Source organism: Sus scrofa, chromosome 12 (genome assembly GCF_000003025.6).
Source record: "Sus scrofa isolate TJ Tabasco breed Duroc chromosome 12, Sscrofa11.1, whole genome shotgun sequence".
NCBI lineage: Eukaryota > Metazoa > Chordata > Mammalia > Artiodactyla > Suidae > Sus > Sus scrofa.
In genome coordinates this window covers 54565733-54582049 of record NC_010454.4, presented here as the reverse complement: position 1 = coordinate 54582049, position 16317 = coordinate 54565733, and the positions used below count along the sequence as shown (strand labels likewise).

The 16317-nt window shown below is 48.8% G+C and overlaps 1 protein-coding gene across 3 annotated transcripts in view; it reads right to left on the bottom strand.

The window, feature by feature from the left end:
• Positions 272–16317, bottom strand: part of CFAP52 (cilia and flagella associated protein 52) — a 37080-nt gene continuing 21034 nt past the window's right edge. Inside the window, exons 9-14 of one of the 3 annotated variants that reach the window (XM_021066267.1) lie at positions 12682–12830; positions 9657–9802; positions 7707–7858; positions 5051–5153; positions 1948–2059; positions 272–682 (exon numbers count right to left, since the gene is read on the bottom strand). In XM_021066267.1, coding sequence (XP_020921926.1) covers positions 507–682; positions 1948–2059; positions 5051–5153; positions 7707–7858; positions 9657–9802; positions 12682–12830 — 838 coding nt within the window. In that variant the 3' untranslated portion in view covers positions 272–506. The remainder of the gene's footprint in view (positions 683–1947; positions 2060–5050; positions 5154–7706; positions 7859–9656; positions 9803–12681; positions 12831–16317) is intronic. The other 2 variants (XM_021066268.1, XM_021066266.1) reach the window with 2 other exon arrangements.

The following is a 16317-nucleotide window of genomic DNA, read 5'->3' as shown; positions in this document are numbered from 1 at the left end:
AAAACCCTTTTCAAGTTCCCATCGTGGCGCAGCGGAAATGAATACGACTAGGAACCGTGAGGTTGCTGGTTCGATCCCTGGCCTCACTCAGTGGGTTGAGGATCCGGCGTTGCCGTGAGCTGTGGTGTAGGTCGCAGACGCGGCTCGGATCCCACGTTGTTGCGGCTCTGGCACAGGCTGGCAGCTACAGCTCTGATTAGACCCCTGGCCTGGGAATCTCCATGTGCCGCAGGTGCAGCCCTGAAAAGCAGAAAACAAAAAACAAAACAAAACAAACTTTGAATTACAGTCTGGACTAATTATTCTTGAACACATTTCAATCTTAATGTACCATTTAAGAACGTAAAATGCATGCTGTAAAGGGACGGAGAGACTCATAGATAGAACATTTTGACCAAAGGACAAAAACACAGACGTGAGAAACCAAGACGAGTTTTGGAGTTCTTTAAGCTCAGTCTTCAGCAGGGCCACATGCGATGCTGCAAAGCCAGGAGGTCGCTGCTGCTTCACGAGGGAAACGGGTACTTCCACCTCAAAATGGCCCCGTCGGCACTTACGCTAACGATGTACTCATTTCCTGGACTTATCCGGACGCGGGTGATGTTGCCGCTGTGTCCCACCCCAACGTGGGTCACTTCGCCCTCATTGTAATCCCAAACTTTGACCAGATGGTCGTTCCCCCCTGCAAAAGACCAATCAGTTATGTGGCACTGCTGCAAGAGAGAAAAGCCAGAGTCCCGATTTTAAATAACTGGATCATTTTCAATACATTTCCCATATGCCACTTTAAAGAAACACCTATCTGTTTAAGACCTCTTTTCGTTAATCCTCAAAAACATCTAGGTCTGTTGCAGTAAGTGTTGGAGACAATATAAAGAGTTGACCTCCCGAAGTCACCAGTGGTAGCATCTTGGTGTAGTTCCTTTGGGTCTTTTCACTGTAAGTTACACAGACGATGCGTCTGTATGCGTGAGGGAGAGGAGCCTGTCTCTGATGTTATACCATGCTTGAAGTCATGTATTTGTGAACCTTTAACTGGTTGGAACATAAACTTGTTCATGTCCTAAAGGGTCCAAGAGGCTGACAAGAAATGAGACTGATGCAGTTCCAGTAGACATGCTGTGTGGGAAGTGCCCCGGAGATGCTGATTGAAGAGCTTGGCATTTAAGACTCCCGGTAGAAGACAGCAGAGCAAGGGAGGCTGGACAGCCCAGCCTATCTATCTACCTATCTATCTGTCTATCTATTTAAAAAATTTCTTTGGCTGCACCCGCAGCATAAGGAGTTCCTGGGCCAGGGACTGAACCTGCACCACAGCAGCAACCCAAGCTGCTGCAGTGACAATGTCAGACCCTTAACCCACTGTGCCACAAGCGAACTCCTGAGCCTGGCCTATTTAAAGGCCCATTTTTTTTTTTTCTTTCTCTTTTTTTTTTTGTTTTTTTGTTTTGTTTTGTTTCTTTTTTTGTATTTTTAGGGCCATACCTGAGGCGTTTGGAGGTTCCCAGGCTAGGGGTCGAATCGGAGCTGTAGCTGCTGGTCTACACCACAGCCACAGCAATGCCAGATCATTAACCCCCTGAGCAAGGCCAGGGATCGAACCTATGTCCTCATGGATGCCCATCAGATTCGTTTCCACTGAGCCACGAAGGGAACTCCTAAAGGCCCTTTTCTATCACTGCTGCCCACCACAAAAAAAAAAAAAGCAGTGGAAGCTTAGCTTTTATTTGTGCCTCCAAGGCTCATGGGCGCAAAAGTTTCCTCTCAATGAAATGTGACTTGTGCCTCTTTCTTTCCCAGCCACTCCTGCTGCAGCGTCCAGGCGGAATCTAACCACACGGCCTTTAGACCTTGCTGTGCTTATTACCAACAGCCTCCCGCCTGCAGGGTCCATGGCCCCATTTAAATAAGCCGGGCTTGGCTTTCTTTTCTTCTCCCCGGACTCACCTGTGACAAAGTGCACTCCTTCCGGCGTGATATCCATGCCATTGATCGAGCCGGACAGGGAACCATCCAACTCTCTGATTCCTGACCCATCAAATACTTCCCAGTAAGCAATCTGGAATTCGGGGAAGATGCACGGAGACAGGGTTCAGCTCAGTGGAATCATCCACACGCATGCTAACAAAAGAGGGTTCTCCTTTATATAGCAGGCAGCAGAAATACATCCCGGGATGATAGAGCGGGCGGAAATTATAAATAGGCTAAAGCAGGGGCTGGAGAAATCATTTTAATATTTTTAGTAGTGGTTTTTACATTTGCATTCTATTTCAGGAGCTGCTGATATGCTGGTGAACCGGATGGCGACAGAAAGTGCATTGGGTTCCACCAGGCAGCCTGAGCCTGAGGCAAAGCTGGAAGGAAAGACGCCAACAGCCCTGCACCTACTTTCCCACCCAGGCAGGAAAGGAGGAGGGCGAGGCTCCCTGCAGGCCTGGTGGGAGGGGAAAGCCGTCCCTTCCTTGGGCTTGGGGGATGAGCAGTGGGGGGCCGAGCCTTAGCAGGTCCCTTCTCCCTGTGGCTGGCCCTCCGTTGTCCTCATCCCTCCCCTCGTCCCAACCTTCTCATCTGCCTCAGAGCAAAGGGACAGTCCTCAGGGCCAGGCTGAAACAGAAACTGATAATATCCCCCCCCCGCCCGCCCCCTCTCCCGGGCCAGGGAACTAGGGGAGGAGTGGAAAGGAGAAGGGGCTTAAGGAAGATTTACCTCTGCATAGACTGCCTGTCTACGTTTTGAACACTGAACCTCATAAATGTACAACCGATTCAAAAAGACAACTTCTTTCTAAACAAAGAGCACTTGACCAGGAATGGGGAGTGACAGCTTGGGTATCATGTCACCCAGAACTTTCTCTTTGTTGTTGTTTTGTTTGTTTTTTTTTTTTTTTTTTTTTGTCTTTTTAGGGCTGCACCCTCGGCATATGGAGGTTCCCAGGCTAGGGGTCCAGTCGAAGCTGCAACTGCCAGCCTACGCCAGAGCTACAGCAATGCCAGATCTGAGCGACGTCTGTGACCTACACCACAGCTCATGGCAACGCTGGATCCTTAACCCACGGAGCGAGGCCAGGGATCGGAGCTGCGTCCTCATGGATGCGAGTCAGATTCGTTTCCGCTGAGCCACGGACGGGAACTCCTGTTTCATGTTGATGGAAGCTTTGCTGGGTCCCAGTCACAACGCCAAGAGTCTGTATTCCCCTGAATTTAGCTAGAGACTGTACGCTATTTAAGTTTTTCTTTAATTATTTTTTCTTTATAATTTCTACTGCTACTGGACACGTTAACACAATGTTCTGTTTTCATAGTAAAAGCACAGAGGAGTCTAAAAGCAGGGCAGAATCCTAGTTCCTCAGGAGTCGCATCCATAGAGGTCCTGGTGCTTGGCTACCAGCGTTCTTGGCCAAAGAAGCCAAAGTGAGCCTCTCCTGGGCTTTTCCAAGGGTCCTCTGCCAGGGATGGGCTTCTCCAAGATCAAAGCATGGCGAGGCCCTCCTGGCACTCAGCCTTCAGCTCAAATGTCACCTCTTTAAGGAGACCTGCCGAGCATCCTGTCTAAAGCCACTTCCTTCTCCTGTAACTTCTCTCTGTAACTTGCTCTGTATATTTTAGAACCTTTCACTGTCTAGTACTATCTTGTGTATTTATGGGTTCACTTACATGCATACTGTCCAGTTCCGCACCCCCCCCCCCACAATTAATGCATAAAGTGAGCTCCATGACAGCAGGGACACTGTCACGGCCCAGCACTCAGAGCAGGCTGACCAATTTATGGTCAAAATTCAAATAAGCGGGGAACAGTCTGCTGCAAGTCCCATTGGCTGAAACCTAGAATATGACAGATGCCACAGGCTGATTTAGAAATGCTGTAAGCTGCATATCAAAGCATCTATTGTGATGTGTGGCGAACTCCCTGATACCCATCCCACCCCAGTTCCAAGAGGAAGCCCATTTAGACCACAAACATGGTTGGGGGATGGGCAGGGGTAGGCCCATTCAGGCAGATGAGACGCAAAGACACTAACAAGGTACAGAGACTCTAGGGGAGGCAGCCTTCTACACCCTCCCAGATTTGCATCAGGCAAATCCTGGTTGGACCAGGCAGCATTCCTTGGATTTTTATGACAGAGTGTCTTTCGGCAGGAATTCCCAGCCCCCCTGGGAAGCTTAAACAGGAAGAAGTCCCGTCCTGCTCCTAGATGCTAGTTTGGGGGGTTGGGGTGGGGGGGGAGCAAGGCACTTCTAGTATTTTTCCCACAATATTTTTATAATTTTAACTCCATCAACTTAGCCCGTAGTTGGCAAAAAGGCAAATGCGAAACCTCCTTCCTCCTCCGTTATCTCAAAGTCATCTCAAAGTCTAAATTAGGGGAATTCAGACTCAGTAATTGGACGTGCAGGTAATTAGGCTGAGATCTGGCTGATCTACACGGCTGGCAGGTGGAAGACACCCCCGCCTCTCTGCCCCTCCACAGGCCTCTCTCCTGAAGCCTCTCACTCGCTCTAAGGGGAACATTCCCCCCGAAAGAACGGCCAGCTTTCACCAAGGACACGGCCAGCCCAGTTAAAGAGGCTGCACCTCGGCATGCCAAGGTTCCTGGGCCAGGGATCAAACCTGTGCCACAGCCGTGACCTGAACCACAACAGTGACAATGCCCGATCCTTAACCTGCTGAGCCACCATGGAACCCCAAGAGATGAGACAGGGTGATGAGAGATGAAGGGCTCTACTGTCATTCAGTTTGAATTTGATCAAAGTGACAACTGGTTTGGGTTCAGTGATTCCCTTCCAGCCTTAGATGTTTGCTCATAAGCAAAACCAACACTCACTGCGTACCCGCTGTGCGCCAGGTCCCTGCTGTATAGGCCACCTGACGTTAATCCTCCCAGCGTCTCCGTGAGGTCAGCGGTATCATCCCCTCCATTCTGCAGATAAGGCAGCAAGGGTGCCCCAAAAACTTACATCGCTTCTCCAAAGTGACCCATTGGGCCGGCTTGACTCCAGAGCCACAATGCCTCTCTGCTTTTCTCTTGTACCAGGAAGATCTTGATTCTTACCTTTCTGTCTGTCCCGCTGGTGATGATCTGGAACTCTTCCGGGTGGTAACAGACACACTGGAATAAGGTGTTGGCCAGGATCATCTGATTCCTCCTAAGACGACTGAAAAATAGATCCCAAAGCTCTGAAACGCAACTTGGTAAAGCTTAGATTTGGGTTGGGTGATTTATCCCAGATAGACTTCCTGGTACTCCACCCACCCCACTCAGCATCTTTCCTTCGCCCTTTTCTAAAGACAAAGCACAGAACCCAACAGGACGCGTCAAGGTCCAGTGAGACGGAAGCAGCAGAGCCTCAACTCAGGGCCAACCTGCCGTCTTCCACACATGGGACTTTCTTCCCGAGGCCACCACTCTGGAGTGAAGGTCCCTATGAGCAGAGAGGAAGTTGCAGGGGAAGGATTTTTAAAAATGGGTATTGTTGGGCCTTATCACTAGAGATCTGGATTCAGTAGGAAGCGATCAGGCCAATAGTTCTGCATTTTCATCAGCATCCCATTGATTGTCCCAGGCACAGTACGTTGAAAACCACTGCTTTGGATACGATACTGAAAAATAAGTAAATATCACTTTTCTTTCTACAGACCATGTGGCTGGGTGGCCATTTCACAGGTCAGGCTCTACTGGCTAAAAACAAAACAAAACAAAAACAAAAACAAAAACAAAACACACAGGAGGGCATGCATAGTGCACTGGACTTTTCCAAAAATGCAAAAACAAAAACCACCTTCTGAACAGTTTTTTCTTATTGCGGAAGTTTTCAAATGAGTGCCTGAGCTAATAAGCATTTTTAGAAGATTCTGAAATGCAGAAATTAACCAAATATTCCTGCTGCGCAACGGGGAGGATTTAAGGCTTTGAGTCGGTCCCGAACCATCCACCGAAGCAAGTTCTGACCTATCCTTCTAGCGATGGAGTTTCCCCATGGGAAGTTCGGGTGCAGGTTTCACACCTGCTGCAAGGGTGGTCCTGGGACCAGCACCAGGGGCACTTGTCAGAAATGCGAAATCTCAGGCACGGCACTAGACCTACTCAATCAAGATCGACATATTAGCCAGATTCCCAGGTGACCGGCGTGCATGGCAAAGTTAGAGACACACAGAGCCCGGAGACAGGGGTTTGCTTTGGTTGTTTCTTTTCTTTTCTTCTTCTTCTTCTTCTTTTTTTTTTTTTTTTTTTTTTTTTTTTTTCCTGCACCCACAGCATGTGGAAGTTCCCAGGCCAAGGATTGAATCCACACTGCAATTGTGGCCTGGGCCACAGCTGTGGCAATGCCGGATCCTTAACCCACTGTGCCGCGAGTGAACTCCTGGTTTTTTAATGTATTAAATAAAAGTGTCCTGCCTCTGTCTTTAATACCACTCTCTTCTCTACAGTCAAGAACATTTCAGGAGTTCCCGTCGTGGCGCAGCGGAAATGAATCCGACTAGGAACCGTGAGGTGGCAGGTTCAATCCCTGGCCTTGATCAGTGGGTTAAGGATCTGGCATTGCTGTGAGCTGTGGTGTAGGTTGCAGACGCGGCTCAGATCCCACGTTGCCGTGGCTCTGGTGTAGGCCGGCGGCTACAGCTCCAATTAGACCCTAGCTTGGGAACCTCCACAAGCCTCGGGTGCGGCCGTAAAAAGACAAAAGACAAAAAAAAAAAAGTTCCCGTTATGGTTCAGCAGAAATGAATCTGACTAGTATCCATGAGGATGCAGGTTTGGTCCCTGGCCTCACTCAGTGGGTTAAGGATCTGGCATTGCTGTGGCTGTAGGCTGGCAGTTGCAGCTCCAATTGGACCCCTAGCCTGAGAGCCTCCATGTGCCGTAAGTGCAGCCCTAAAAAAGACCAAAAAAAGAAGAAGAAGAAGAAGATTTCATATTCTTTCTGCAGTACCTCTTTATGGCAAACCTATCCATCTGTCTGCCTAGCTATCTATCTACGCAACTCTCTCTTTTTTCCCCCATCTCTGTACTTATTCACGTCTTTCTAATGCAGTTACATATAGAAGTGAGGCATCTTAGTGGTAGAAGGGTGCTTGCCCAGGACAGGGGTTAAAAGAATAGCATAAGATTCTAGACAAAATACACAGAACAAACATGCTTATAGCCAGAAAAAAAAAAAAAAAGCATCCTTGAAAATCCTATGAATTACTCCAACAGTCAAATTCACATGCTTTGGTCCAGTTAGCTTAGGGTCAAGCACCCTACAGGGTAACAACAGCACTCACAGTATAACTGGTCCCCGAGCACATGGCCCATGGGCGCCACTGCCCCGCTCCCACCCCTAGGGCCGGGCTCATTCCGGGCCTGACTGGACTGCAGGGACGACCAGAGGAACTGCCTGCATCCCTTACATCATGCCTTTCTCCCCTTTGGGGGGAATTCTTAGAGTTGCATTCGTGCAAATCAAACCGGCCTCACCCTGTGTATGCAGAAAGCCACTTCCGTACCTGCCCAGAAATCCCTAACATCCAGCTCTTCCTGGGACCTCTACCCTTCCTACCCGTATCTGCAAGCCCTGAACGGTCCTGGAGATGAAAGGCTTCAGAGGAACAGCCCTTTACTGATGCCTGAAATAAGATTTCCTCCCTTTGAGTGGTCCTGCAAGCTCAGTTAAATGCTAGAACTGCTGAGATCCGGGCAGCTCCGTCCTCCCACCGCTGGTACCCACACGAGGTCCCAGATGATGCAGGTCCCGTCCGTGCTGGCCGTGACGCACTCCTCGTTGTTCTTCTTGACCCTGATGCAGGACACGGAGGACTTGTGCTCCTTCAGCGCCTCCTCCAGCTTCTGGGTCTGGTGGCCTATCTGCCACACTCTCACCTGGAAGCCACAAAGCACAGGCTCTCGATTCCAACTTGGGACTTTTAAAAAGGGTTTAAAAAAAAAAAAGGAGTTCCCGTCGTGTCTCAACGGAAACGAAGCCGACTAGTATCCATGAGGATGCAGGTTCGATCTCTGGCCTCGTTCAGTGGGTTAAGGACCTGGTGTTGCAGTGAGCTGTGGTGTAGGTTGCAGACGTGGCTAGATCCTGCGTTGCTGTGGCTGTGGTGTAGGCCAGAGGCTGCAGCTCCCATTCGACCCCTAGCCTGGGAACCTCCATATGCCACGGGTGTGGCACTAAAAAGCAAAATAAATAAATACATAAATAAAATGTAATTAAGAAATAATAAATTTAAAAATTAAAAAAATTTTTTAAAAGGAGTTCCATTGTGGTGCAGCAGAAATGAATCCAACAAGGATCCATAAGGTTGTGGGTTTGATCCCTGGCCTTGCTCAGTGGATTAAGGATCCGGCATTGCCGGGAGCTGTGGTGTGGGGTCACAGATGCGGCTTGGATCTAGTGTTGCTGTGGCTGTGGTGTAGGCCAGAGGCTGCAGCTCCCATTCGACCCCTAGCCTGGGAACCTCCATATGACATGGGTGCAGCCCTAAAAGGCAAAATAATAATAATAATAATAATAATAACAAAATAAAAAATAAAATCAGTGGTTCTCAAGCCCATCGAAGCCAACATACACTTTCATTAAAAGTACCAACAGTCCTTTGCTACCTTGAAATGAGATGCATAGGTGATAGAACCACGTCACCACACAATTTCCACACTGTCAGCAGGACGCGCTAACTGTCAGAAAAGGAATCAGTAAAAGGAAATGTATTTGGTTATTAGAGCAGGTCCTACACCGGATAAACACTGTCACAACTCTACCAGAAAACCCAATAATGCAGCCAGATGCTTATAGCTTCTTTGGGTTGTTTGTTTTGTTTCAGGTTTTTTGACAGCCCGTGTGGCATGCAGAAGTTCCAGAACCAGGGACCAAACCCTTGCCACAGCAGTGACCCGAGCCACCGCAGTGACAATGCCAGATCCTTAATGTATGATGCCACTGAGGAACTCCCTAAAACTATGGTTTTTTTTAAAAAAACGAAGTCTGGTCAAACACCAACGTGGATTCCTAGCTCAATTCCATTTGGAACGCTTTCAGATCTGTAATATCCTTTCTGTGAACAAATATATTTATGCGTGTATGTTATTAGAACTCTATTTTCTGATGTACTTCAGAGTTTCATCAAAATCTTTTTTTTTCTTTTTTTTTGGCTTTTTAGGGCCACACCCATGGCATATGGAAGTTCCCAGACTAGGGGTCGGACTGGAGCTGCAGCTGCCAGCCATAGCCACGGCCACAGCAACACTGGATCCGAGCAGAGTCTGCAACCTACTCCACAGCTCACGGCAACGCTGGATCCTTAACCCACTGAATGAGGCCAGGGATCAAACCCACAACCTCATGGATCCTTGTTGGATCAGGCTTGTTACTGCTGAGCCACAATGGGAAGGTTTCATCAAAATCTTAATTTGGTCCTGCATGACTCCTTGTACAGTTGGAAAAAAATCAAATTAGTGCCTGATGGAGGCAGCTGCTCTACATCAAGGGCTATTTAAAAAAGATTCTGGGGAGTTTCTGTGGTGGCTCAGTGGTTAACGAATCCAACTAGGAACCAAGAAGTTGCGGGTTCCATCCCTGGCCTAGACCCACAGCCTGGGAACTTCCATATGCCACGGTGCGGCCCTAGAAAAAAGACAAAAAAAAAAAAAAAGATTCTGCCTTCGAGAACATTACCTCCCCTTCCCCACCGCCGCTAATGACCCGGGTGCAGTCACTGGTGGTGGCGACGGCTGTCACTCCGATCCTGTGAGCGTTGCTAATGACATACATCAGCCGGCCTGTCTCCGGGGCGAAGGCTCGGATTTTACCGTCATCCCACGCTGGCATAAAGGGGAGACAAAAGGTGTGCAGGATCAGTGCTCACACTGTCTGCTGATGGGGGCACCCCGAAATCATAAGTAAGAGGCAGGACTGGGGGACAGTGGTAGTTACGGGAGGCAGAGGCAGGTCCCCCACCAACTGCCTGGAATCATGTCGCCTTTTTCCCTGGTTCTCCAAACTGGCCACATCTGGCAGAGGGACATGAGAGGCTTGCCTCGGCTGAACCCACCTCCAGGTGCACCCCACTCCAGGAGAGAGAAGTTGGGGAGCTGGGGCTCCCACCTCTCCATGAGCCTCGAAACTTGCACGTCCAGCTAGTTAGCTGACATGGCATCTGGGACGTAGAACTTAACATCTCCCAGTGAATGCTGGCTTCCCACCCCTCACCCCACTTTAAACCTGATGCTCCTTTCCCCACTCGCGCCCTCTTCCCCAACACAATAAAAGTTGCCACCATCCATCGCACTGCCCAAGCCTCAGAGCCATCCTAGATTCCTCTCTATTCCAGCCACCCAACCCACCCCAACCTGCAATCCATCACAAGCCCCATCAGCTGAAAACATAACGAGCCTGGCTACGTCCCAACCCCTCCCCGGGGACCACCCTGGTCCAGGCCACCGGCATCTCTCTCCCAGAATATGAGCCCAGCTTCCTCCCTCAGCTCGGATGCTTGCTCTCCTACAATCAATTTTTATGCAGAGGCCAAGGCGAACGTCTTAAAATCATGGCACCCCCTTGATCAAGACGCTTCCAGTTTAATTCTACTTTTAAGAATTTTCAAAAAGCCCTTCCACTGCTCTTACAATGAAAGTCCATCTCCTTTATTCTCCACAGTAACCAGTTCCTGCTCCCTACCTGACCTCTTCAACTTCCTCTAATACCGTTCTCCTTGAACCCTGACCCTGACCCCAACCTGACCCTCTAAGCTTCGGACACACTGGTCGTCTTTCCGTCCCTCAAACACACTGAGTGATTTCCCACCTCAGGGCCTTTGCACTCGCTGTTCCCTCGTCCTCTTAGGCTCTTCACCCAGGTCTTCGCCCGCCTGGCTTCCCATCACCTCTAGTCTCACCTCCTGACCTTAGCAATTTCAAACAGGATGCTGCAGGTAGATCCCATTCGGGCAAAGACCCGAGGACGTGAGGTGGTGAGGAAGTGAGTCATGGGGCTGTCGGGGAAAGTACATTCCAGGCAGACCGAACAGCTAGAGCAAAGGTCCTAAGGCTGGCTTAGGAACAGCAAAGACGCAAGTATGGTTCCAGGGGCTGAGCAGCAAGAGGCGGGGTCAGAGGTAAGAGGGTGGGGGTGGGGAGGAGGGAGATCACCTGGGACCTTGTGGGCAATTTCGGAGACTGTCTGGAGTTCCCTTCCTGCCGCAGTGGTTAATGAAGGATCCATGAGGATGTGGGTTCGATCCCTGGCCTTGCTCAGTGGGTTAAGGATCCGGCATTGCCGTGAGCTGTGGTGTGGGTGGCAGATGCGGCTCGGATCTGGCATTGCTGTGGCTGTGGTGTAGGCCGGGAGCTGCAGCTCCGATTCGACCCCTCACCTGGGAACTTCCATATGCCCAAAAAAGACCAAAAAAAAAAAAAAGAAAGGACGAGACCTTTGAGCCCTAGAAATGGCACCACCTGACTCACACTTTACAGCATTTTCTGGCTTCTGTGTTGAGGACAAATCAGGGGAGCAGGGTCACAGGCAAGGGCAGAGGCATGGAGTCCTGGCAGGAAGCTACTAGAACCATCTAGGAGAGAGATGTGGTAGCTGAGACGAGGGAGAAGATGACACCTCGAGACGGGATCCTGAAGGGGGGCCCTTGGGGCAGATGGAGGGGGGACGGGAGAGGAAAAGAGGAGGCGGTGATGCCAAGGTTTTCGACCCCAGGTTTGTCAGCTCTAAGGGTCAGGTAAGCCAAGAGCTCCTGGAGGCCAGACTGTGGCAACGACAGGCCCCGCGGGCGACGCCAACGCAGAAGACAGAGCCGGGGAAAGAGGAAGACGCGGTGGGCTCCTGATGTCACCACCCTAACAGCTGCCCCCGAGCCCCGCCTGACCTTCTGTGGACGTGAACCAGTGTGTCTGCTTTTGGCCCCTGGGAAAATTCATACTACGGATTTGAACTCAGGCAACACCGGGAAATTGCTATTTCATAGGCAAGTCTTTTCAGCAGTGTGTACTGAGATTCAGAGGGAGAAGATCATGGCGTCTGCAATTTATGTTAAAACGTTTTGGTGGAATATAACCAACTGAATTAAAGGTGAATTCCCTTGGGAGACACAACCTCAAGTCAGGTTTTTAATCTTTTTCTTTTTGTCTTTTTAGGGCTGCACCCTCAGCATATGGAGGTTCCCAGGCTAGGGGTCCAGTCGAAGCTGCAACTGCCGGCTGACGCCAGAGCCACAGCAATGCCAGATCTCAGCCACGTCTGTGACCTACACCACAGCTCACAGCAACGCCCTGAGTGAGGCCAGGGATCGAACCTGCCACCTCATGGTTCCTAATCAGATTCGTTTCCGCTGCGCCACGAGGAGAACTCCAGGTTTTTAATCTCTTGAACCACAAAAGGGGTTCTCGAATAAGTGCCCTGTGCTCACTAAGGCCTCAGATGCATCTTGTAAAGGAATCACTCCAGTTCCTTCCTCGCGAGAGAGCAACATACTACAGGCAACAATCTGGAGGAAGAAGCATTGCCATTCGGGAATTCCTGGCCCCGACAGTATCCCACCCGGAAGGGAATTCCAAGGAGGACTCGTTGAGAAACAGCTGGACCCCGGGAGGCTGTTCCAGGTCATCCCCGTGTCGAGACTGGAAGGATGGGAGTGATAAGAACCAAAGCCCCAGCCAGAGCCTGAAGCCAAACCCTGGACCGTCGGCGTTACCGGAAATGAGGCTCTTGCCGTCTCGCATGAAGTCGATGCCGTGGCAGGTCATGTTGGGCACTGTGATCCGAAGCAGCTCCCTGTTGGAGAGCGTGTGCCACACCCGGATGTCCTTCTTGGCACAGGTGGCAAACAGCTCAGCGGTGCCGCTGCAAAGAAGCCACCAAGGGGATGAGAGGGGCAGCCATAAGGGACACACGGCAATTCTGAGATGCATGTTTGACACTGAAATGGGTTTCACGAGGATGGAGAGAAGGATGCCTTGTATTTATTTACATATTTATTGTCTTTTTAGGGCCGCTCTTGTGGCATATGGAGGTTCCCAGGCCAGGGGATGAATTGGAGCTGTAGCCGCCAGCCTACACCACAGCCACAGCCACGCCAGATCCGAGCCGCATCTGTGATCTATACCACGGCAATGCCGGATCCTTAGCCCACTGAGCGAGGCCAGGGATTGAACCTGCATCCTCAGGGATACCAGTTGGGTTCGTCACCGCTGAGCCATGACGGGAACTCCAGGAGGATGCCTCTTAGACACCTTTTATCTCCGGCACAGTGGCCTTACAGCTTTCTTGCGTAAGAGGCCATCGAATGCCCTCAAACCACCTGTGGACAATCTTTCATAGTCCTTTCTCCTAGGAAGGGTTGGGACACAGTTGCTCAAATAGAAAATGTCAATTTACAAACCTTTCAATGTCCGGTTGACTGGAGGATGGCAAGTAACATGTGAGACGACATGCATCTGTGGAATATTTACATTAAAAGAGACTAAACAAGCCTTTTCCTGTAAAGGAGACCACCTCGATAAAGTTTCAAAAAAGAAAATGACAAGGGTGCCAGAATTCACGTTTGCAGATAACCCCAAACACCTCTCTGCTTAGTTACGAAAACATGTGAGATTGTGGACGAGGAAGAGAAGCCCAGAGTAGCTGGTCTGTTGGTTTTTCTTTTGGAAAAGGACAACTTATAGGGGAGTTCCCTGGTGGCCTAGAGGTTAGGACTCTCAGTGCTGTCACTGCTGTGGCTTGGGTTCAATCCCTGGTCTAAGAACGGAGATCTCATATCAAGCCACTGCACGTCACGGCCAAGAAAAAAAAAGGGGACAAATTGTAAATAAAATGAAAAATGTCAATGTGTCAAAACAAAAATAAAGATGATTCCAATTTGGAGGAGAAAATAGAGTCATTCAAGGGCATAATAAAGACCACCTGCTCTACATAGATATTCCTAACTACTGTCTCTGTGGGACTGTACTTTTTAGATATAATAACTTCTCGAGGAGTTGCTGTCGTGGCACAGTGGAAACAAATCCGACTAGGAACCATGAGGTTGCGGGTTCGAACCCTGGCCTTGCTCAGTGGGTTAAGGATCCGGCGTTGCTGTGGGTTGTGCTGGAGGTCATAGACTCGGCTTGGATCTGGCATGGCTGTGGCTGTGGTGTAGGCCAGCAGCTGTAATTCCAATTAGACCCCTAGCCTGGAAACCTCCATGTGCTTCGGGTGTTGTCCTAAAAAAAAACAACAACAAAAACAACCCCACGAAAAATAAACAACCTCTCCCCAAAAAACTTCTCTAATTCCTATCTAGGAGTTCCCATTGTGGCTCAGTGGTAACAAACCTAACTAGTCACCATGAAGATGTGGGTTCGACCCCTGGCCTCGCTCAGTGGGTTAAGGATCCTGCATTGCTGTGGCTGTGGTGTAGGCTGGCAGCTGTAGCTCCAATCAGACCCCTAGCCCAGAAACCTCCATGTGCCGTGGGTATGGCCCTAAAAAGCAAAGCAAAGAAAAAAGAAATTCGTATCTATCAGCATAAGTACATTCATAAAAACAGAATCCCTCTCTCTTATTTTAAGATCTACTCATGTTGGAATCAATGGAAAAATAAGTAGATCTTTTCCACATATACAGCTTTGGGGCTGAGATGAAATGATGATGCTGGACCTGTCACTCAGAATCCGCAAGTGCTAGAACAAGACAGCAGGAGCCTCTTGCCAGGCAGTCCTGATCAAGAGAGATCAAATCAAGCCAACGTGAAAGTGTTAATATTTATTTGAAATAAGACATGTTTTATATCAGACACTGCCTTCGGTGAATGAGAGCCTCCTTGGGGGAAGATGAGCTCTTAAGGACATATACAGACTTCCATGAAAATCAAATGTTATGGAATAAAGGTATCTAGAAAACTTTCTAAATTTTCCCTACCCCTTATGGACAATCTACCTCCTCAGGAGTTAAGCCTACTCCATAAATATCCTTAGGTTAAGATCTGAGAGATTAGGAGTTCCCGTCGTGGCGCAGTGGTTAACGAATCCGACTAGGAACCATGAGGTTGCGGGTTTGATCCCTGGCCTTGCTCATTGGGTTAAGGATCCAGCATTGCCGTGAGCTGTGGTGTACATCGCGGACGCGGCTCGGATCCTGCATTGCTGTGGCTGTGGTGTAGTCCGGCAGCTGCAGCTCCGATTCGACCCCTAGCCTGGGAACCTCCATATGCCACGGGAGCGGTCCCAGAAATGGCAAAAAGACGAAATAAATAAATAAATAAATAAATAAATAAATAATTTTTTAAAAAGAGAGAGAGAAATCAGCCAGATCAGATCTGTGGAGAAACAAAATTAGAGAAAAACACAGCCCAAAAGCCCTAGCAGAGATTATATCTCTCATATTATTCAACACATATGTAATTTGACTCTCAGGAGGAGAAAATGTAGACATTTTTGAAGAAATAATGGCTGAAAATTTTCCAGTTTGGTGGAAAACATGAGTTTGCAGATCCAAAAATCCTAACAAATTTCTATGCAGGATAAACACAAACAAAACCATGTCAAGACGTGTCATAGTCAAACTGATGAAAACCAAAGAGAAAATCTTAGAAATAGAGAAAAATGGCACGTTACAAAAGAAGGGAACAATGATAAGACTATAGACTGACTTCTCACTAGAAACAAGGGAAACCAGAAGGCATAGGAATGATGTGTTCAAACTAATGAATGAATAGAAAACATCAGCCAGGAATTCCACAAGCAGTGAAACAACTATTCTGTGAAAGCGAAGCTTTAAAAATGTAGCAAGCACAGAGTTCCCGTTGTGGCACAACAGAACTGACAGCATCTCTGGGACACTGGGAGGCAGGTTAGATCCCCAGCCCAGTGTAGTGGGTTAAAGATCCAGCATTGCCACAGCTGTGGCATAGGTTACAACTGTGGCTTGGATAAGATCCCTGGCCTAGACTCCATATGCCAAGAGGCAAGCAAAAAAAAATTTTATTTTTTTAATTTTTTGTCTTTTTGTCTCTTTAGGGCCTCACACGCAACATATGGAGGTTCTCAGGCTAGGGGTCGAATCAGAGCTGTAGCTGCTGTAGCAGTAACGTGGGATCTGAGACATGTCTGCCACCTACAACCACAGCTCATGGCAACACCAGGTCCTTAACCCACCGAGCAAGGCCAGGAATTGAACCCATGTCCTCATGGATGCTAGTCGGCTTTGTTAACTGCTGAGCCACGATAGAAACTCCCTAAAAAAAAAAAAAAAAATTTTTAACGTAATAAGTATGAATGGGTTAAATTTTATGAAAACACCAAGACTTATCAAAGACTAAGCATTACTAATGGGCTAAAAATAAAGAGTTGGA